This window comes from Emydura macquarii, unplaced genomic scaffold (genome assembly GCF_026122565.2).
Source record: "Emydura macquarii macquarii isolate MOO-44397 ecotype Brisbane River unplaced genomic scaffold, CSIRO-AGI_Emac_v2 contig_2422, whole genome shotgun sequence".
Classification (NCBI taxonomy): domain Eukaryota; kingdom Metazoa; phylum Chordata; order Testudines; family Chelidae; genus Emydura; species Emydura macquarii.
The window spans coordinates 16,576,069-16,599,836 of NW_027132559.1; the positions used below are offsets into that span (position 1 = coordinate 16,576,069).

Here is a 23,768-nt window from a genome sequence, read left to right on the forward strand (position 1 = left end):
GAAATCTGATGAGCTATGCACCAATTTCATATTTTCATAGCTTTGGAACACAGAGAGGTGATCTTGAGACTCCCTGCTTGTTGATACAGAACACGCAGAATATGTTGTTCATCATGATCCTGACTGATTTGCCCCTGATTGAGGTAGAAAATGAGGCAAGTGCTCCTGACACCCCGAGCTCCAATCACATCTGGTGTTGTTGCTTGCTTGGTGCTGCCTGTTGGGCTGAACTCAACCATGCCAGTCCCAAATGTCTGCTTTACCTCCTTGTTGGTAGAAGGAACTGAGGCCATATTGGAACCCTCTTTCGTGCTATGTGACTTTATGCTTCTGTGATTACCAGAGGCGGAATACTTCGACTCAATGGTACCGAGTTGAGAGGTTGACACTTCAGAGACCGTAGATCTCAGCGGAGACCTAGACTTCTTTGGAGCTGGCTTCCTAAGGTAAGAGTCCATGCTCCTCTATTTGGAAGTCTTCCCTTTCTTAGGGGAAGCCTATGCTGAAGCAGAAGAGACAGGGATCTGTCTGGAGATAGATGTACTGGGGGAAGGAGCATCATCTCCTGACCTGACTCAGAAGCTAGTTAAAGGGAGTGTTCTATCATTAGCAATCAGTTTAATCTCCCTGTTTTTCCTGGCCCTGGACTTGAGAGCCAGACAGAAGCTGCACTTCTGGAAGACATGAGACTCTGCCAAGCAATGCAAACACTTTGAGTGACCATTGCTCACAGTTATAGCCTCTCAGCAGGAGAGGAAATGTTTGAAACCTGGTGAACCAGGCCCTGCTAGGAAAAAAATATTTACCCCGGGGGAAGAGGAGTAAAACAATCATTTCGCTACTTATCTAACTATAACCATACTAAAAACTAACTATAAAAACAATCTTAACCACTACAGAAATATTAGAAAAGCTGTGACACGCCCAAGGTGTACACTAGAGCTCTGTCTCAGGCTGAGGCAGTTGAGAAGGAACTGAGAACTGTTCATCCTCACACCCTTCTATTGCCTCAGTATCTGGCATGAAGAGGCATAAAGTCCATGCGCAGGCCAAACAGAGACTTCTAACTGAAAAATCTATCAAGAACTCAAGAGGCACATGTGCACCTGAAGCAGAGCACCCCTAGGGACACTACTCAGAGAAGAAGCCTTAATTTCAGCAAGATCAAAAGTCTTACTAGTCCTGAATCTGCTTTAAGACGAAAAACCGGTTCCTAACCTTCTGTAACTGTTCTTTTAAATGTGTTGCTCATATCCATTCCAAGTAGGTGTGTCCATGCCGTGTGCAGTTTGCCTGAAGGCTTTTCCCCTAGTGGAACCCGTAGGGTCAGCTCTAGTGCACCCTGGAGTCATGCCTTCATAGCATCCTATATAGGGCTGTGCCAACCCTCCACTCCTTCAGTTCCTTCTTGAAGGTTGGCTCTGATAGTGGGGTAGGCGGATGGGTCTTGGAATGGACATGAGCACATATCTCAAAGAACATCTATTGCAGAAGTTTCTTCTTTGAGTGCTTTCTCATGTCAATTCCAACTAGGTGACTCCCAAACCAGACTGTAGGAGGTAGGGCTGGAGTGCAAAGGCCCACAGAATGAAGTACTACTCTGCCAAAAGTGGCATCATCTTTCGCATGCTAGGTAATAGCGTAGTGAGTAGTGAAGGTGTGGACAGATGACCACACTCTACAGCTGTCCTAGATCAGTATTTGGGCCAGGAAAGCTGTTGAGGATGCTTGCACCTGGTGGAATGGGCCATTAACTTTGGGGCTGGCACATTCATCAAGTCATAAGCCCTGATGCAGGAGGTGATCCTTTGAGAAGAGGCAAGTAGCCCCTTTCATTTGATCTGCCACTACTACAAAGAGCAGTGTTTTCTCTCAATATGGAAGGCCAAAGCACGTCTGACGTCCAGCGAATGCAGTCTACATTCCCAACGATTAGCATGTGGCTTTGGGTAGAAGACCGGAAAGAAGATATCCTGGTTTGCATGGAACTGGGAAACCACCTCTGGAAGAAAAGCTGAGAGAGAATGAAGCTGTACCTTGTCCTTAAAGAAAATTGTATATGGGGGTTCAGACGTGAGCAGCTTGAGCTCAGATACTAGGCCATTAGGAAGGCCACCTTCTATGACAGGTAGAAAAGCAAGCCCGTTGCCAGTGGTTCAAATGGCAGTCCTGTCAGCCTCGACAGAATGATTTTGAGGTCTCATGGCATACTGGATGGCACAAAGAAGGGTACAATTTGTCCAACTCTTTCAGAAAACGCCCCACAAGAGGTTAGCAAAGACCTAACGGCTTGCTTCCCAGGGATGGAACACAGAAATAGATGCCAGGTGGACCCTAATTGACGCTCTAGATAAACCCTGCTGCTTCAGATATAACAAATAGTCCAGAATTACCAGGGTTGAGGCTAGTGTGGAGTGGACATTCTTTTGGGTAGCCCAAATCGAAAACCTCTTCCACTTAGCTAGGTAAGTGGCCTTTGTGGAGGGTTTTCTGCTGCCAAGGAGAACCTATCCAACAGATTCTGAGCATGCTGGCTTCAGGGTGTTAAACCATGGACCTTCCACACTGAGGTGAAGTGACCCCAGATTGGAATGTCAGAAGTTGCCGTGCTCCTGAATGATCAGATCCAGAAGTAGAGAGAGAGTGATAAGGGGTCTCTACTGAGAGGTTGAGGAGCAGGGTGTACCAATGCTGACAAGGTCAGGCAGAAGCTATCTGAATCAGGGCCATCTTTTCCTGTTTGATCTTCAACAGGACCCGGTGGATGAGCAGGGTAGGTGGAAAGGCATAAAAAAGCTGGCCTGTCCACAGGATTAGAAAGGTGTCCGCGATGGATTCCAGGCTGTGATTCTGGAAGGAGCAGAACTGTAGGCACATTCTGTTGAGTCACATGGCAAGCAAGTCCATGCGGGAAACATCCCACTGTTGGAAGTTGCTTTTCAAACACATCTTGGCAAATTGACCGCTCGTGACTGAAGAAAGACCTGCTGAGACTGTCGGCCAGTGCATTCTGAGCTCCAGGCAGGTAGGATATTTCCAGGTGTAACAATCAAGCAATGCAGAAGTCCCAAAGTCTGAGGGCTTCCTGGCACAAAGGAAAGAACTGAGCTCCACCATGCCTGCTTATATAAAACATCGCTGTCGTAGGGTCTGTTAGGACCGAAACTACCTTGCCCTTTAGGTGACATTGGAAAAAGATTGGCTGACCAGATGTACTGCTTCCAGCTCCCTCATGTTGATTTGGAGGGTTGCACCAGTCTATGGTCTGCAGCACTGAAGGGAGTGAGACTACGTTGTCCTGAGCTGGGTGGTAAACCGAGAGGCCTGAGATGCAACCTTGCATGTTGTACAACATAGGCATATGCCGCCATATGCTTCAGTAGCTTTAGGCAATTCCGAGCCATACTATGGGGATAACATTTCAAGGCCTCTATGATGCCCCACAGGGTTAGAAAACAAGCCCTTGGAAGGAATGCCCTGGCCTGACCAGAGTCCAGCACTGCTCCGATTAATTCTAACTTCGGGGAGGGGGCATGAGCGTTGATTTTTGTATGTTGATCATAAGGCACCAACTTGTCAAAAGTAGACCTTATCAGACTCACATCTGCCTCCACCTGTGCCCTAGTGTAACCCTTGACCAACCAGTCAGCAAGGTAAGGATACACTTGTACTCTCTTCTTTCTCAGAAATGCTGCAAACACCACCATGTATTTTGATGATGCTCTGACTGGCACCGATGATGTTTCCTGACCCTCAGTCCTGGGGTCAAGGCTGCATCGGGCCTGGTACCAGAGTCAGAGCCCCCTCTGGTGCCGTCAGGAAAACTTCTGGCAGCGTGGGATGGACGGGGTCTGAGGTCAGAGATGAGTGACTGCGATCTCCCCAAGTGGAACTCCTGTACCCACGGGGTCCAAAATGGCCACTGCACCAACATCTGCCATTAAAGGGGCTGTGGCATCATGAGGGGGTGCACTGCCCTCTGGTGCCCACTGCGGTGCCGGTCTTCTTTGAAGCACATGAGTCTGAGTCAGAGAGAACCGCTCGTTCCTTGGAGACCACAGAGGTGCGGTGCCGGAGAGCGTGACCTTGACATCATGGCAGGCTTGCCCTTGGATGGCACCGTGGCTCTTTTAGTCGCCAGTTCATGTTCCCAATCTTGCCAAGGCAGGGGTGGTGACGGAGCTGGGCCCTCAATAAGCTTCCTCACCAACTCAAGTATTTCTGGCATAGAGGGGAGCTGCACATCCTCCTCATGCCTCTCCCTCTGTGGGGAGTCAGTCCAAAGGGCCCAGAGTCGATGAACTCCTCCTCAGGGACGGAGTCAACGGTGCTCTGCTTGAGGGTTTGGATCTCTAGTGGCCCAGTGCGGGCCTCCTGTGCCGATGACTTAGGCATCGGGGAGTGCCCCCTGCCCGTCTTCTTCAGTCTCCGATGTGGCACCAGAGCAGTGCCGCTGTTTTGCATGTGCCATGTCCGTCGATGCCAGGGTTTTCTAGGTGTGGAGTCCTTTCTTGATGCCACCCCCCTCACCAACACCAGTGCACGCCGCACGAATGCCAAGGTGCATGGTCTCTGCTCCATTGGGCTGTGCTCCATGGGTCGGAGGACAGATTCCATCAGTAGGAATTTTAGCCTCTCGCTTCTTTCTTTTTGGGTGGGACGGAAGCCTCTGCAGATTTTATAACAATCCCGTTGGTGTCACTCTCCTAGGCACTTAAGGCAAGAGGAGTGTGGGTTGTCCATGAGCATAGACTTCTTGCAGGACCTGCAAGACTTGAAGCCAGGCATGCCCCCTTCCTGGGGCGGGGGAGGGGAACTAACCTGATAAAAAGTTGGAGTAAACTATTATTAACCTAAACTACACTAACTGCTAAGTAATAACTATTTACAGGAACTTAATCCAAATGAAGGGGAAGAGCTTACCAAGCAAGAGAAGCGATGTTCCAGCGACTGTCATGGGCAATAAGAAAGAACTGAAGGGGCAGAGGGTTGGCACAGCCCTATATAGGGCGCCATGAAGGCGTGACTCCAGGGGGCACTGGAGCCAACCCTACGTATACCACTAGTGAAAGAATTTCCAGCGAACTATACATGCGGCGCGCACACACCTACATGGAATCAACATGAGCAAGCACTCAAAGAACTTGGGTTCTAAGGTGGTTTTTCAGACTTTGGTGGCACATACTGCCACAACAAGACTTTTGTTATGCCTTTACTTATAATTTTATCTTTAAAATGTGCTGTTCATATATTTTATATACTAGTAAATAAGAGTCATAATAAATACTGAGCACTGATTTTAGTACAACATTTTCTAAGAACCCTCAAAAGTGCCAGTTTTCCTCAATTTGAATATGAACTTTATGGCAACAGAATTTCTAGACTTAAAAGGAACATGGAGAACTGACAATTGTACTGGCTTGCATACTCAGATGTAATTTGTTCATGATGACCAGCTTTAGTTGGGAAAATCCAATCTCTCATTAAACATTGGCCATATAAAAGAAAAAGGAAACTGCAGACAACACAATCATTTAGGTCTTCTCTTCCAGAAGAGAGGAAATAAGCAAATAAGTGTGCATGAAGGTAAGTAGTCTCTTACTCCAGCTAAACAAAACTTTTACAAAGTAAAATACATAATTTACTTATTTAACTGGTTAAAGAAACATAGGGGGGAACACCATAGACTCCATGAACAATTTTGCCTTTAATGTAACTACTGTACAACAGATGAAAAGCAAATTATTTTGTCCAAAGGAACAAATTACTTTCTTGGCTTACTTAATACATATTTTAAAGTAATTCTTTAAATATAAAATGTTTTTAGATATACATAGTGGGAGGTACATATTGGAAAGAATGTGCAAAATTAAGATGCAGAAGACTTTAAAACCTCTAGTCCAAAAAAGAATACAACTCACTATTTGATTCAGTATGAAAACATTTGTAGGGATACAATGGGTTTCTTTAAACAATATTTTCTATTAAATACAAAAGCAATTGAATGGTAGTGATTTTTAAACAATTATTTTCTAGTCATCCTAAGCATAGCTGTTTCTTTCAATTCATAAAAATACTGCCTTAAAGCACAATGTACTTTATTTAAAGTTATCCCCAAGCCAAACATTTTATAAGTAAAAGTAAAGTATTTGCCATAAATTATTTTTTGTTGCAAGCATGTAATCTCACTATACATGCAACTACATTTCTGAAGTAGATTAGAAAACTATATTTTCATAGGATAAGTTAAGTTATGTAATGTTCTGAATCAACAGTTATCCAAAAAAATACTTCACAAGATTACTATAAGGAACATCCTTTTATTACATATTGTAAATTTTAATATTTAATCATGCTCCAATTATCATGGTCAAGAGAACCCTTCAGTCATTCTGTATAACTGAACAGCACCAAGAAATTGGACTTTGTTTCTGAGGCTAATTGCATCCAAGTTCTCCCTGTGTCCTTACAAGTTTCACTAAACAGGAGAATAAACACAGACAAATACACAAGGTTCTCTTTTTTCCTTACAGAATATTAGATTAAGAGAGGCTACCTTGATAATGGCTGATAGGCCAAAGATTTACTTTAATTCCAATTACACTGTAGAGTACTGTATATTGAAAGTAGCATTTAGATAACTGCATTAAGTTATATGAAAGCTGCATTTTATTTCTATAGCTGACTGCCTTTTGAAGATTTATTTTTAAGCCTGACTGCAAAAAAACCCGAACAAAAATGACTTATCTAGTCAAAATTTAAAACATTGTGATCAAAGTGTGTCTGAACATGCCTTTCAAAGCCTTGTTGATCATAGTCAGGGGGGAACTGCTCACTGCACATGGGACACACCTTCCAATGACTTTCGACATGTTCTTCAAACTTGCTCTGGTCATAGTTAGGAGGAAACATCACTTCACAAAGGGGACACTTCTTGTGCACATCAAAACTTGGGAGACAGAAAAAAGAAAATGAACCACTGAGACAATGAGTGAAGCTGAGAAATAAAGGTCTGATCCTGCTGCCACTGAAGTCAATTGGGAGTTTTGCCATTGATTTAAATGGGGGCAGGCTGAGCTCTCAAAGTATCCAAGTATCTGTTTTACAGTTAATTAGATCTGACATTGAACATTTCAGCTAATCTAGTTAAAATAGTTTTGAATTGAAATTCAAAAATAACATAGCATCAAAAAGTTACATAATTCCGGCCACCTCTGAATACAAATCTACTGAATGTCTTAATACCCAAGCAATTTCTTGGGAAACCATTCTCTCTGCTCATAAATGCCTACTCTGCTCTTAGCAAACAAAGCACTTTACAAAAGTTCTTAATTTAGGCTCACAATTAGGTTGGCAAAAAAAATTTTTTTTTAAATTCATGTTTCAAAAATATTGTCATTCTGTGAAATGGGGCCAACAGTCCTCCGAATTGCAAATCTAACAGCAAATTCCCTGGTAATTAATAGTAACAATGAACACTACTAGGAAGTTCTGAACAGTCTAACATTTTTTCTGAGTGTTGATGACAGTGCATGACAGCATTGAAAGATATGACAAATTTACCTGGAATCAAAACAAAAACCTGTTCCACGCTCATGTAAGAGATGACTCGGAGCATCAGGAGCAGAAGGTACAGTCTCATCATCATCCTATGAAAAAATGTTCAGCATTATCAAGATTATCCACAAGAAAATGTGTTCTCTCTTAAACACATCTTTTGCTACCTAGAGAAAACTTGGGGACTAGATTTTCATTTTTTACTGTGGACCTTCTGAAACACTATTTTTACTGTAACATTAAAAAAAAAACCAAGAGACTTGTTAATGAACATAAAAAGCTAAACAAACTGCCTTCTGACCATGCACTCGCAGTATAGATCTGTGCCAGTGATATTAGAATATTTCTATGTATTTCCTTAGTAAATGCATTAGTAGGTCACCTCACTATGAATGCCTGCGGGCCATATCAGAACAAAAAACCTATGTTAAACGAAATGCAGGGCACCAGATTACAAGACACAATAACATTTTATGAAGGACTAAAATTCAGAAATAAAATTCTAAATAATAGAATGTCAAGTTAGACTCTTAAAATCTGTCAATCTGAATTTCAGTGGGGGAAAAAAAATCCATTGATTTAGATTCACATGCTTGCTTCCCAACAATCCAGTTTTGAGTGATCTGTATATGCTGCTATCGCCAACCAAGCATGTCACACATTTCACACTGCAGTCAGACACATCAGCTAAATTGCCGTTTGGCTGCTTCCTCTCATCAGTTCTGTCAGTTGTGTCCTCATTTCATAAATGCTAACACCACAAACAGCTGCAGCAGGCACTGATGAGGCTCACTATGCTGATAGACAATCAGGTTTGCCTCAGAGCTTCTATCAAGAGTTAGCTGCAGTCAGGTCTGTCACTGAGAACACACCCTAAAAAAAATCTGTCTGTGATGTGAAATTCTAAAACTGAATAAGCTGTAGGATACCCTATTCCTATACTTCAATTTAGTTCTGACAGATTCTTCCTGAAAGCGAAGAAACCAGGGCAATACTGTGTTTTTAATTAACAATAATGATGTCACAAGAATTTGCGTGCACCACCGCTTTTGTATAAACACAGGTGAAGGAAACAAGATACAAAAACAAAAATCCTAAAGGAGAAGAAAAGAAAAATTAGAGTTGTGCATATTTTTGATACAGTATGAAGTAGAAGCCTATTAATAAACTTGTCTTCTACATATCCTCTCAATTCTGTTCTGCAAATGGATGAGGGAACCAAGAAGCTTTTCTAAGTAAACTCTGCTTATCTCTAAAAGCCTTCAGCAAAACCTCAAACATTCTGAGCTCCAATCTCCTAGATCATTTTTCTCTTAGTTCTCAAGACAAGCATAAGTGTGAACAATGACACTGGGAGCCTGATTTTTAAAACTGCATGAACAAAAGAAGTGTGCAACTGCATGTCTATTTTGCACAAGCAACTTATATCTACATTCAAATGGCATTAGGTTTCTTTTTGTCTATTCTTATATTTTTAATTACTACACAGTGTTCTCAAGAAAAGTTAATGGAAACTAGACAGATTTAGAGATCTCTTCAATAGTTTTCTCCTCCTCATTCTCTGAGCAACAGCTGCTTAATTCAAACATTTAACGTTTTCATTAAGCAGCTAGTGGGGCTTGCTGCAGCAGATGCTAGAGACAGACGTTTTCCTATCTAACGTGCTTGCCTAACACCTGCAACAGAAGGAGCTTATGGATTGCAAAAGCAGTATTTGCTCCTTTTGTCACCAATGGGGAGAGTTTAATTACTAATAAAGAAAAACTACTGGTTAAGAGCTAAAATGTTTCAACATTAAATAAAAAAGATTGTTATAGCTGAAAACCCTGACAGACAGACACACTAAGAAATGTGGGGATTTCATGTTCTGAGCAGATCAGGAACTATTACACCTTACTGATTCAAATATTTACCATGCAAAAATAAAAACACATACAATTTCTCCAAACATACATATTAATACTGAAAATTCATACCTAGTTTAACTTAAATCCCTTAAAACTGACTTCCTTTATAATCCTTTCATTTTTATAGCTAGAAGGACATTTCTTGGACACCTGGAACTATTTCAATGGGTCTGTTAACAGTAGGTTCTAGACAGAGAAGCAGACGGGACTTTCCCCTAGAAGTAGGGCTCTTCAGCTCATCAATAGACAGGGTTAAAAAAAATTCCAACAGTTTTACATCAGAAAATGCTGTTTCGACAAAACTGAAGTTTTTTTGCCAAAATAAATGCATTGACACAATTTTGGGTTTTTTTTAAATTGGAAAAGAATATTTAGAAAATGTCAACATGCCCCATTTTGGAACTATAGGCTTTGATTGTTGGTTTCATTTGTTGAATTTCATTTCATTGTTGCTTCAATTTCATTTTCAAATTATCTTCACTCACTCACTCACACACACTAAATAAGTAAATAAAGGGCTGAATGCAGACAGTTTCAACTGACCCAAAACAGTTTGTTTTCAAAATTTAATTTTGTGAAAAATTCATAATTTTCGCTTTTTAACCTGATTTGGCATTAAATGTTTTTCAAAATCTTAAAATTTTTCACAGGACAGAAAATCTGTTCTGATCAGCTCTGCTCCTGCACTCCCTTCCATGTTTCTATATATCCTTAGTTTAGTGCAGAGCGCCAAGCCAGACAACATGCTCAGAAGCTATGCATCATATTCGCACTATTAATCTATAGCTTTTAGGGTTAGCAATCAGTATTTATTAATTCAGAATATTAATTCCTTAGGAGAAGGAATTAATGACTAGCATGACTACCTTCATCATTCCAGTTACACAAAATGTGGATAATGCTATCTACTTTAGAAAGAGCATTTGTACAGACTCATTAATGTGCCTTACTATTAAAGCAAAACTAACTGTACAGAAACATCATATACATTATTGATTATAATTACTGAGAGGATTTATTATTCTACGCAAAGCTTAGTGTATCAAAAGTTCTACTAACGTTTTTTTTAATATCATTAATTATACTTGTAAATATATTTCCAGCAAACATTAAAACATAGAATGGTATATATTGAATACTTTGCACTATGTATTAATTACTCATTAAGAAATGCTAGTCAAAGCTTTCTTTTCATCTCTGTAAGCTGTGTCAGCAAATAGTGGATTGTGCCTTAAGTTCAGCTTCACTGGATGTTTATTTCTGCCCTGTTAACACAGTCCATAGGAAACTGTAGATTTTATCTGAAATAAAAAATCATAATCTTTATACTGAGGGTTCACAAGGTTTAAAGAATTCCTTAAAAACATCAGTGTTTACTTTCCAGACTGTATAAAATTTTGCCATGAGAGATGCTTCAGCATTTGTTTTGCATTTCTCTGTCTAGTAATTACGAATTTTGCTCGAGTTCTCTACCTTTATACATCATTAATTATTCTTGTTAACAGTTCTCTATATTTCCTTGTGCTTTGTTGGGCAAAAATAATGACTTTTGCTATTTGGGTTCTGTTTATTGTTTAGACTGCCTCTCTTGCAATCTCCTATCAGGTACATAAACCCCTTCTTAGTCTTTGTAAAAGTCTCTTTTCTTAGCTAAAAATTTTAGTGTGTGTTAGTTTATATGCACCTGTCATCCTTGCATTGTGCTTATTAGAAATGTCATATGCTAACAATATCCATTTTTATAATGAAGTTAGATTCACTGACGGCATGACAGGTGAGCTAGAACATTTCTCAATAGTTTAAGAAAACAAGATTTTCCTTCTCATGTAAGAATAAAGCTAATAATTTGGTCTATTTAGAGGACTTTGTAATCGTTCAAAACTGTATTGCATTGAGTAACATACACTTAAACTGTACTTTGTGATGTATTTTCAAGCACCTATTTTTTTGCCCTTTAGTTGTTGAGTCAGTTACATGAAACTCAATCAAAATAAATATAACTATCCTTAGTGCCAACCAGTGAGAAGATGTTCATCAAAATTTTCAGTGGCTGAGGTCAATAAATGACAAACTCCTATTGTACTTTCCAAATGTAGTGCACATCAGCACAATTTAGGGGGTACTGTAAGAATGATAGAGATGTGTTGCTAGCATTGGGTTAGATAATGTAAATTAAATAATTTCTGGATACTTTCACTATTAATTTGAGAGGTAAACTTACCTCTCCTTGCTGATGACATTGAATCTTTATGTAGAGCTACTACAGCTCTTTCAAGATCCGCTTTACCAATTTTATGTATTTATCCATATGAGGGAGAATAGGGAATCATATCTGTGGAGAGAATACCGTGCTACTGGAAACCCTAATTTAGACAGATAGGTATAAAGATTGCTATAAACAGATTGTTATAAAGATAGCTCTTTGCTATTCAAATATCTCTTATCCATACAGAAACATATGATGGGCTCTCTAAGACAAATAATAACGGTCAGTCATGTAAAAGATTTATCCAGAGGATAAGATTAGCCACAGACTTAAGGGGTGTTGGACTCTCAGGGCTTGTCTACACTTACCTTGGAGATTCGGCAGCAGTCAACTGGAGTTACACAAACTACGCAAAAAACCTGCGTAACTCCCGTCAACTTCTGTGCTTCTGTTCTGCACGCCATCTTCACTGCACTGCACCGATGGGAACCTTTGGATATGTATATGTTGCCTCCTATATATGTTGCCAATATTTGCTGTATTATTTCTACCAACTGCATCTGAGGAAGTGAGCTGAAGCCCACAAAAGCTTATGCCTGCTGAAATTTAATTTGTTAGTCTTTAAAGTGCTACAGAACTCTCGTTGTTTTAACCTGTGGAAAGAGGTTCCCCTAAGTCCTTTCAGAAACCATACAGTTGTGGCGTAAGCAAAAACCAAAAGTTTTCTACCAACAAATGTCAGGCAGTAATAGCACCAAGAGTACCTTGAGAGAACTGAAAGTGAGACCTGGCCTCATTAATTCCAACAGGTACTCCAGTGGTGGGAAGCAGAGGGTGAACAGAAGAAACTTTATAACGTGAATGCCAGTGGTGAAATCTCTTCTATTTCTGAAGGTAAATACTTCTCATCAATGGCTTTCTACTGTTTCCAACACCTGTTGCACCTTTGTTGAAAAAGAAGCCTCTACCCTGGAGAACCATCAAGAAGCCACACCTGAAGCTGCAGAACTTTCAATCCAGGATAAAGTAATCAACCAGCATCCTGAAACAACAGGTGGAGACTGACTGGAAGTCTCAGTGGTGGACAAGAGGAGGGTCAAATCAAGTAAGAATACCAAACTAGTCGCAGCCCAGTCAGTGCAATAAAAATGACCAGGGATGAGTCCTACTTGATTTTGTTCAAAACCTTCAAGAGCAATGGTATTGGTGGGTACACATGAAGCAGGGCATTTGCCCATGAAATAAGGAAGGCATTTCCTAGTGACTGAGGATATAACTGGCCTCTAACAATTTTTTTTTTTTTATTTTTTTTTTTGCAAAAGTTGCAAAGAGGTACACCTTCAAGTTAGGACTATGCTGCTGATGACTCAGGAATGCAGCTTCCAGTCATAAATTTGGGCAAAGTGCCTGCTGAGGTCATCTGCTGTGGTGTTCTGTTTACCAGGGATGTAAGAGGCTGAAATGACTACCTGATTGGCTATGCAGAAATTCCAGAGTTTTACTGCTTCAGCACAAAGTGAAGGGGAACGCACCCTGCCTTGATGACTGATGTGACATAAAATTAGGCTTCTTGAAGGTCAAGAGTCACGAAGCAATTCCTGAAATCTAGGGAAGGAGTTATAGCTGCCAGGGTCATCAATCTGAATTTCTGCTGCTTCACGTATTTGTTCAGACATCTAAGATCTAATATCGGCTTCCATTCCGCATTCTTTTTGGGAACCGAAATGTACTTGGAATAAAATCTTTTTCTCCTGAGCTGAACTGGAATGGGTTCTATAGCTCCTAAACTTAGAAAAGAGGCGATCACCTGTCTCAGCAACTGATCATGAGATAGGTCCCTGAAAAGGGATGAGGATAGGGTGTGCGAGGGAGCATTGGAGGTGAAATGGATGGAGTAAACTGGACAATATAATCTCAAAAATCCACTTGTCAGATGTTATGATCTCCCATGCAGGTTGGAATTGGGAGAAATAGTATCCAAAGCAGGGGGGAGAAGGATGGGATAGTGCAGTATAAAATCCCTGTGAAGCAGCTGGTTCAGACTCTCAACCAGGCCATGAAAACTGACGCTTAGACGACACACATATCTGAGAGGAAGTAGCTGTGGAATATCTTGGCCCCTTGGTTGGAGGTTCAGGTAGTCTACGGAAAATAAAAAAGTGACCCGGGAGAGATCTTTGTGCTGTTTGAGAGCTGCTTAAAAACTGTTAGTAATCTGCTCAGAAAATGATGTTCTTCAAGATGTGTTGCACATATCTATTCCATCTGTGCGCTCAGCACACGGCCACCAAAAAGTTTTTGCCTCAGTCATACATGTTGAGCTGCTTCTGCTGCTGTGTGCCACTGCGTGCAGGTGTAAAGCCATCCCTAATCTCCCTCAGTTCATTCTTGCCAGAACTTCAATGTAGAGGGGCAGAAGGGTGGGTTGTAGAATAGACATGTGCAAAGAACAACACTTACAGAACAAGTTAGTAACCAGTTTTTTCTTTTTTGAGTGATTGCACATGTACATTCCACTTGGTGATTCACAAGCCATGAAAACGGGAGGTGAGATCAGAGTCTATTTAAATAAAGATTGGAGAACAATTCAAACAACACTAAAGAGCAAGTAGCCAAATACTCAAATGGGGGATCCATAAGTCTGGACAATACCAAGTTTAGATCCCACAGTGGAATGGGGTCTTGCAGCTGAAGGGCCCGGAGCTAGAGCCGAACCAGGAGGGGAGGCCTGTACCTACGACGCCTCCATTTTTTTTAATAGGTCCTGTCAAAGAGATGAAGCGGAAAAATAATCCATTTGTGAGGTCAATAGTGCTTTCTGTCTGGGGCAGTTGTGTACAAACCTAAGAACTTTAAGATGGCTCTTGAGTCCTTAAGCCCATTGAGCTTGCTATCCATCTAGTCTGAGAACAAAGAAGGGATCGTCAAATGGCAAGTCCTCAATAGTATTATGGAATTCATAGGGAAGACCAAAAGACTGTAACAAAGGATCTCAGTATGACAACCACAGAGGCCATGGTTCTAGCTGTCCATGTTCAACCCAACTCCCAGGAAGGAGTTCTTTGAAATTTTTCATGGAGCCCTGTAAATTAAAAGTCTTATCATCCCAACAGAGCTTGTGGGTTAGCAATTAGAAGCTGCAAACCCCCAGCTGAACAAGTGTCTCTGCCGAACAAATGCCATCTCTGTAGCCTTTGATTTGGGAGTGGTAGCCAGATGCCCCTGTTGCTCTCTCTCTGTAAAAGGTACACAAAGCCAAGGGAAGCACTTAGTATTTTCTCTCTGCCTTCTTCGACATGGAAGGCAATGAAGATCGAATCTTCCTTAGAGCCTACACAGGCGCTAATATTGCCTCATTAATTGGTAGAGCCACTCTGTAGGGACCTGTAATTGACAAAATGTCAATCAGGTGATGTGAGGACTTCCTGACCTCCTTCAACTGAATGCCCAATTCTGCAGCCATGCTCTTTAACAACTCCTGACAGACCATAAAATCATCAAAAAGGGATGAAGGAACTGCTCTGTCTGGAGAGGATGAGGAGGAAGACAAGACTGAAAGTGGCTGAGTCTCTTCCAAGACTACTTCTCTGCTTCTAGGACCTTTTCCTGATGCTTGGAAGCAGGCCCGATACTGGACACTGGAGATAGGGCAGCTTGGTGTACAGATTCCCTCCCCCACCCCTCCACTCCCCGTCTAGATTGGGATACTGAGTAGTGACAGGAAGATCTGGAATCTGGGAAAAACCTCATGGGTTCAAAAAAGGTCACTGATATGGAGACAGATTCCAGTGACCTGGCTACATTCCCACAGCAGGTCCCATTTTGGGGTCACAACAGTAGGCAGAGACAGAGGATCTGCTAGGGGACCAGCTAGTTCTGCTTCAGGGTTGTGAGATAAAAGATCCTACCTCCAAAGCCTGAGGACAAAGATTCAGTGCCGAGAACCTGGAGATGGGCCGAGCATCATCATCATTTCTGGCTTCCCTTGGATGGTATCAAGGGGCTGACTGCCTGAGAAGAAGGCAACTGCACTACTGTAGGTTGTAATGCTAGTGCTGGATGGGGCAATGCTGCCAAGGAATCAGATTCCTGCACTGACAGAGACACTGATACCAAAGGCATAGTAAATTCCTTGCAGCTACCAATGCCTCCAGGGTAGTTAGCACTGAGATGTGTCTTGTTTCAGTGCTGACGAAGTTGACAAGTGCCACTACTGGCACTGGGCTTGCTGGTGCCCTTTCCGGGGCTGGAGTGGTCTGTACTGACTTAGCCACTGATTTGGAGGAGTGCTTAGATGTCAGATGCACTCTACTTGAATCTTTCTCACCCTTCTTACTGGACTTGGAGGATGGAGATGTTTCCTTGCTGGAGCCTATGTAGAAGTCTTGTATTTCTTCCTCTGCATTGGTAAGGGAGATCAGTTCCGGGACACCAATAACACTGGAGGTGCGCGTCTCACTGAAGCTACAGCACTCAGCACCAATTCAGATCAGGACAGTTTTGATAGCGGCCTCAGTGCTACCATCATCATCAGGAATTTCAGCTTAACCTCCCTATCCTTCTTTGCTGAATGCTTGAATTCCTGGCAAATCTGGCACCAGTGCTTCATGTGTGCTTCACTCAGGCACTTCAGATAACTTATGTGGCACATGCCTGGAGCAAGAAGTGCACAACTTGGAGACCGGGACATGCCTCAGTGCTGGCAGCAGAACTCCAAAACGGGGAAAACAAAGTCAAAACACTTTTTTTTTTTTAAACAAAACTAAAACTTACTAGCTATAATACCTATATTAACTATATAGTATATAAAGCTGAAAGAAAACTGTTCTGGTAATTCCAATGACAGTAACAGGCAGGAAGAAGGGGCTGGGGTGGGGCACAGCTGCAGAGGCCATTCAAGCTACCCAATGGTTACCGGTAAGAGGAAAAAACTTTCTGATGTGTTACACATCCACAAAATTTGCTATTTATGCTGTGACCAACCCGTGAAAAATGTTTGTTTTCTCCACGATTTAAGTCAGGGGTGTCAAACATCCAGCCTGTGGGCAGGATACGGCCCGCCAACTTTTTTGGGCCGGCCCCTGACGGCAGCGCATGCTGCTGCGACATGTCATGGCATCACGTGCCACCGCCAGAGAGTACAATGCTGCGAGATGTCACGGTGTCACGGGCTGCCACAAGATCTGTGTACTCTGGCAGCAGCGCGTGGAGCACTGTGTGCGCGAGACACAGCGCTCCAAAAGGTGGGAGAGGTACAGCGTGGTCATGGGGTATCGCGCAGTACTATAATTCTTAATCATTGATCGATTCTTTTAATCGTAAAATAGTAGTAGTTGTAGAAGTGAATTTACTGCAGTTTTTATATTGTTGATATCTAGCAAATAAAATATACTACTACATAAAAATGGCTGTGCCTAGTATTTTGTTTTATGGTATGTATGGCCCACTTGAAGTACATTTAATTCAAATCTGGCCCACCATAGCAAATGAGTTTGACACCTCTGATCTAAGTAGATCCCTACTTATTACATGGGGTAGTCTTGTTATTGTGCTTCCTTCTATGTTCATTAACGCAATTCACAACCAAGGAACTCAGTGTTGGATGTGAGAATAAAAATTCCAAATCCTTGACTGGGATATCTTTTGTCAACACATTTGAATATGGGTGGTGCTGTGGCAGAAATTCGCCAGATTGTCTTGGCTGGCTCTAGAAGAGCTTCATTAATCTGAAGTGCCACATTTGTCAGATTAAATCTGAGGCATGTAAAACATCCAGGAGTTTATGATGGGAGTCCTGGATTTCATCAAGAGAAGTTTGAAGCATATCCATGACTAATCAGCTCCTGAAACTGTGAAAAATTATCCACCATGGAGGGTGGTGGAGGCAATACAGTTTCATTGGGCAATGATGAGGAAAATTTATGTGAAGTGTTACCTTCTTGTCAGCCACTGCTTCCTACTTTTCTCCAAAGGTCTTCTATCGGTTCTGGTTGGTGATGGAGAAGTGAGGGCATGGGAGAATAAGACACTCTATATGCTTCCTATGAGAGGTACTCACGGCCCTTAAAAAAGCTGTTGGCCGTATAAGGCTCCTGGATTCCAATAAGACACTGAGCAGGACCATAGGGCATAAGAGAAGGTAGCTACTGTTGGGCATCCCAGCTGGTGAAACAGGGAGATCTTTTATCCTCCCTTCTCTCTGCATGCAGAGAATAATGCCTCCTCAAATAAAGAGGAGACCCTTGGACAGAGAGCTTTGAGTCCAAATCACAGTACTCTTCCCCATATTCTAATGGAGGTGATTACTCTTCTCCCTGAAGGGTGGAAGTCAGAGAAGTACAGGATCTTAACGGAGCAGCTTGTGGCCCAGAAGACCTTGGTACCAAGAGATGTGTAGTACTGGTAAGCAGTGGCGACTCTGGTTCATTGGAGACAAAGAGGTCATTTGAGGTCAGTATCGGTATGGAGGTAGGTAATGGACTACTCTCTGTCAAAGGGTGAGCATGCCCAGGCACAGACTCAGATGTTACCATCAGGGGCCCCGAAGTAGGTGCTGAGGGTATCGAAGAGTCTGATGGCACTGATCTGCTTGGATGGACATGACTATTGGAAGCAGAGGAGGTCTTTGATACTAGGACCTTCGTGGTAGAGGCACAAAACAAGGTTACTTACCAGTAACTGTTGTTCTTCGAGATGTGTTGCTCATATCCATTCCAATGTAGGTGTGCGCGCGCCCTGTGCACAGATTCCCGGAACTTTTTTCCCTAGCAAGCCCCGCATGGCCAGCTCAGGCATCCCCTGGAGTGCCGCGCTCATATCGCGGTATAAAGGGCGCTGCTGGCTCCGCGGGTCCCCAGTCCCTTCTTTCTGCCAACTCCGACTGTGGGGACGGGGGGGGTGGGTTTGGAATGGATATGAGCAACACATCTCGAAGAACAACAGTTACTGGTAAGTAACCTTGTTTTCTATCTTTGAGTGATTGCTCATATGCATTCCAATGTAGGTGATTGCGTAGCCGTACTTTGGAGGAGGGTAGGAGTTATTGGTGACCTGCTCTTGACAGCACGGCTCTGCCGAACCCTGCGTCCTCCCTCGCTTGTTCCACGATGGCGTAATGCGACATGAACGTATGGACTGACGACCAGGTCGCTGCCCTGCAGATGTCCTGCAGGGGAACCCGCTCCAGGAAGGCTGCGGAAGAGGCCTGGGCCCTAGTGGAGTGTGCTCTCACCGCACCTGGGAGGGGTACTCCTGCCTGCTCATAGCATGCCTTAATGCAGGCAGTAATCCACTTGGAGATGCGCTGGGTGGAGACAGGTAAGCCCTTCATCCTATCCGCCACCGCTACGAAGAGCTGTGTTGACTTCCGGAAAGGCTTGGTCCTATCAAGATAAAAGGCCAAGGCTCGCCTGACATCCAGCGAATGTCCTCTCCTTTCCTCCTCCGACCCATGGGGTTTTGGAAAGAACACAGGAAGGAAAATGTCCTGGTTACAGTGGAACTGAGACACCACCTTAGGCATAAAAGCCGGGTGAGGCCTCAGCCGGACCTTATCCTTATAAAAAACCGTGTAGAGGGGCTCCGAGGTCAACGCCCTCAGTTCGGAGACCCTTCTGGCCGAGGTGATGGCCACCAGGAAGGCCACCTTCCATGATAAAAGGAGAAGGGAGCATGTAGCTAAGGGCTCGAATGGGTGACCCATCAGCCCGTTGAGGACCAAGTTGAGGTCCCAGGGTGGCACCGGGTCCCACACCTGAGGGAAAGTCCTCTCCACCCCCTTAAGGAACCTCACCGACATGGGGTGAGAGAATAGGGAGCGGCCCTCCATGGGCTGGTGGAAGGCCGAGATGGCCGCTAAGTGTACCTTGAGGGAGGCCAAAGCCAGGCCCTGCAGTTTAAGCTGCAGTAAGTACTCCAAGATAGCCTGTATAGGCGAGATGCTTGGGTGTAACCCCCTCACTTCTGCCCACCCCGAAAACCTCCGCCACTTAGAGTTATATGCTACTTGCGTGGACGGCTTCCTGCTGCCCAGGAGGACCTGTTGAACCTGCATGGAACAGGCTCTCTCTCCCTCCGTCAGCCACAAAGTCTCCAGGCGGTGAGGTGGAGGGAGTCCAGGTCGGGGTGTAACAATCTCCCATGGTCCTGGGAGATCAGGTCGCACCGTCTGGGTAGCGGAATCGGTTCGGTGATGGAGAGGTCGAGCAGCATGCTGTACCAGTGCTGCCTCGGCCACGCTGGGGCGATCAGGATAATGTCTGCCCTGTCCCTCTTGACTTTGAGGAGGACTTGGGGCAGGAGCGGGACAGGGGGAATGCATACATTAAATCCCCTGTCCAGGGAACCAAAAAGGCATCGGACAGAGAGCCCGGCTCGCGACCCCTGAGCGAGCAAAACCTCGGGCATTTCCTGTTCTCTGCTGTAGCGAACAGGTCCAGACAGGGAGTACCCCACCGTTGGAAGATGAAAGCCACTATGTCCTGGTGTAAGGACCATTCGTGGCAGGGAGAAAAAGATCTGCTGAGGCGGTCCGCCTCGCTGTTTCGTACCCCCCGGGAGGTAAGAGGCAGATAAATGAAACCCGTGTCTCACCGCGAAGTCCCAGAGGCGAATAGCTTCCTGGCAGAGTGCCGAGGAGCGTGCCCCTCCTTGCCTGTTCACATAGAACATGGCTGCCGTATTGTCCGTGAGGACTTGGACTACCCTGCCCCTCAGGAATTGGAGGAAGGCCTTGCAGGCCAATCGGACCGCTCTGAGCTCGCGCACATTGATGTGCAGAGCTCTCTCCTCCGGTGACCAAAGCCCCTGGGTGCCCTGGTCGTGAGAAATGTGGGCTCCCCATCCCCGATCGGATGTGTCTGTGATGAGCGTCACAGATGGGGTAAACTCTCTGAAGGGGACGCCCATCATCACTTCCCTCGGGTCCCTCCACCAATCGAGGGACGACAGCACCTGTGGGGGAACCAGGACCATTCTAGTTAGAGAATGCCTGTGCGGTACATACACTGAAGCCAACCACATCTGGAGAGGTCTAAGCCTCAATTGTGCTAGTCTTACTACCTATGTAGAAGCCGCTATATGTCCCAACAGCTGCAGGCAGTGCCTGGCTGTCGTCATGGGGGACAAGTGGAGATCAGATATAATGGCTGCCATCGCCTCAAACCTTGCTTGAGGAAGGAAGGCTCTGGCTTGTACCGCATCTAGCCTGGCTCCAATAAACTCTATACATTGCACCAGAGTGAGTGTGGACTTTTGCTCATTAATAAGCAACCCCAGTCTAGTGCACAATTCGCGTGTGAGAAGCAGACTATGTCTCACATGTGAACTCGACTTCCCCCTGATTAACCAGTCATCCAGGTAGGGGAAGATTTGAACACCTCTACGACGCAGGTGGGCCACCACCACTGCCATACATTTAGTAAAAACCCTAGGTGCTGAAGAGAGCCCAAAGGGTAGGGACCGAAACTGATAATGGCGTCCCGCTACCACAAACCTCAAAAACCGCCTATGGGCCGGTAATATTGAGATGTGGAAGTATGCATCCTTCAAGTCAAGGGCGGCATACCAATCCCCTGGGTCAAGGACCGGAATAATAGTGGCGAGGGAGACCATACGAAACATAACACGCCTAATATACTTATTTAGGCGACGTAGGTCCAGAATGGGCCTAAGGCCTCCCTTCGCCTTGGGGATTAAGAAATATTTAGAATAAAAGCCCCTGCCCTCCTCTGGCACTGGGACCTCTTCCACCGCCCCCAGCACTAGGAGAGACTCGATCTCCTGCACCAGGAGTTGGGCCGAGGCCGGATCCCCGATGGGGGACAGCCTCGGAGGGGTGTTGGGGGGGGGAGGCTGTGAGCTGGAGGGTGTACCCTTTGGCAATCACCTCCAGGACCCACCGGTCCGTAGTAATGGCTTCCCACTCTATAAGGAAGGGGCGAAGCCTATCCGCAAACGGCCGGCCAAGATCCCAGAGAGAAGGAAGAGTACCACCCTCCTGCTCTGGGTAAAAAACGTTTATTAGAATTACCCCCTTTTGCAGGCCCCTGCTGGCCCCCCGCAGAGGACCCTTGGCGGCCTCCTCTGCTGGGACCGCGGTAGCGCTCACGACCCCTCCTCTGCTGGGCGGGTCGAGGAGCCGGCCTGGGCGGGGGTGGTGGTTGCCTCTGGGCCTGCGGTCTGGACTGCTGTCTGGAGGCCTGGGGGGTATACAACCCAAGGGACTTCAGGGTGGCCCGAGAGTCCTTGAGTGCGTGGAGCTTGTCGTCTGTCTTCTCCGCAAACAGACCCAGGCCATCAAACGGCAAGTCCTGGATGGCCTGCTGCACCCTCTTGTGTGAGGCCAGAAGCCTGAAGCCACGAACAGCAGCGCATCACGACCGCCGAGGCCATTGCCCTGCTTGCGGTGTCCGCCGCGTCGCTAGCCGATTGCAGCGCAGCGGTAGCAACCGCGGCCCCCTCCTGGAGGATGGTAGAAAAGTCTGCCTCCTGGTCAGGGGGCAGCTGGGAGGCAAACCTCTGCATCGAGGCCCACAGGTTCTTGTTATACTTCCCAAACAAGGCCTGGTGGTTCGCTACTCTAAACTGCAGCGCCGCAGTAGAGTAGATCTTCCTCCCAAATAAATCCAGCTTACGACCCTCCTTATCTTTGGGCGTGCTACCCTGGTTCCCCTGACGGTCCCTCTGGTTGGCCGCATCGACCACCAGGGAGCTTGGTGCAGGGTGGTTGTAGAGGAACTCAAATGGTTCCTTGGGGACATAATATTTCCGTTCCACCCCCTTGGACGTGGAGGGCAGAGAGGAGGGGGTCTGCCAAAGTTTCCTTGCGATCTTCATGACATTGTCATGTACTGGCAAGGTCGCCCGTGAGGGTCCCACAGAGCTCGAGGGCCCAAAGAGGGGGTCCTCCTCCTCAGACATGAGCTTAAACTCCATGCCCAAGTTCTCAGCAGCCCTCTTTAGGAGGTCTTGATGAGCCCTGAAGTCAAACAGGGGCCCCCTACAGTCCCTGGCTGCCGCCTCATCAGGCGATGATGAGGAAGAGAAGGGTAGGGGCGCAGTGGAGGGTCCCTCCCCTGGGTCCGAATCCTCCGAACCCTGCTCTTGAGCCTTGGGGGCTGGGGGTACTGGGGGAGCCACCACCGATTGTAGTGACACCGAGCCCTGGGGCATAGGGGCATTCCAGGGTCCCCAATACGGCCACTGCCAAGGCCCTTGGGTCCACCCGGGGGCCTGCAGGGAAGGCTGATGCAGCCGCACCGCCTTCTTGTCACCGGAGCCCGCCGTGCGTCGCTTATGCCGCCGACGCGTGGAGCGGTCGGACGAGGACGACGTGGACCGGTGCCGACGTCTGCGGTGCCGGCGATACGAGGAGGTCGGGGACGATGATGACGATGTAGCCGACCTGCCCCTGCGGTGAGAGGACTTGCGGTGCCGCTTCCCCGCCCGGGACTGAGAGCGGTGCCGATGACAGCGACGCTGAGGGGAGTCCAGCCGCCCCGATGTCGGTGCCGGCCCAATCGGTGCCGGGCCCATCATCGGTGCCGGGGCCGGCCTCGGTGCCGGGGCCATCGGAGTCTCCGGGCCTTTCGAGACTACCGACGGTGACCTGGAGCGGTGCCGGGACGGGCTCCGCGCCGAAGAGTGGTCCGAATTCCGGGCCCTGCTGGCATTGGAGCTGGACCCACGGCTCCGGCGACGGACTCGGGACCGCCCACGGTGCCGAGTCGCTCGACGACCTAGAGTCGGAGCTCGGAGGGGAGCCGACGCTCTCCACCCTCCGTGACCGTCTGGAAGGAGACTTGGATTGGGAACGTCTCCAACCACCAAGACCACCCAGCGCGGGTTTGCCTCGAGACGCGGGTCCCTTCTCCCTCGGCCGAGGGGGGGACGGAGGCATAGGCATGGCCATGAGGGCTCGTGCCGCAGTAAATGCCTCCGGCGTCGATGGTCCTTGCGGGTGCACTCCCCCACCCCCAGAAGTCGGGGGAGGCAACCCGCGCGGAGACCCCGGTGCCGGAGTAGACTCTACGGCCCGTGGCTGGGGTGTCTCCGTACTCCCGCCGCCCTGCGAGGGCCGGGGGGAGATCTCCGGTGCG

At 46.0% G+C, this 23,768-nt stretch overlaps 1 protein-coding gene across 5 annotated transcripts in view; it reads right to left on the reverse strand.

The window, feature by feature from the left end:
• TAX1BP1 (Tax1 binding protein 1) overlaps positions 1–23,768 on the reverse strand; it is a 118,251-nt gene that overhangs the window by 10,770 nt on the left and 83,713 nt on the right. For 3 of the 5 annotated variants that reach the window (XM_067562011.1, XM_067562008.1, XM_067562009.1), the window contains 2 exons: positions 7,564–7,649; positions 6,794–6,949 (listed from right to left, as the gene is read on the reverse strand). In XM_067562011.1, the coding sequence (XP_067418112.1) occupies positions 6,794–6,949; positions 7,564–7,649 (242 nt within the window). Of the gene's footprint in view, positions 1–5,688; positions 6,950–7,563; positions 7,650–23,768 lie in introns of those variants that run through there. The other 2 variants (XM_067562012.1, XM_067562010.1) reach the window with 1 other exon arrangement.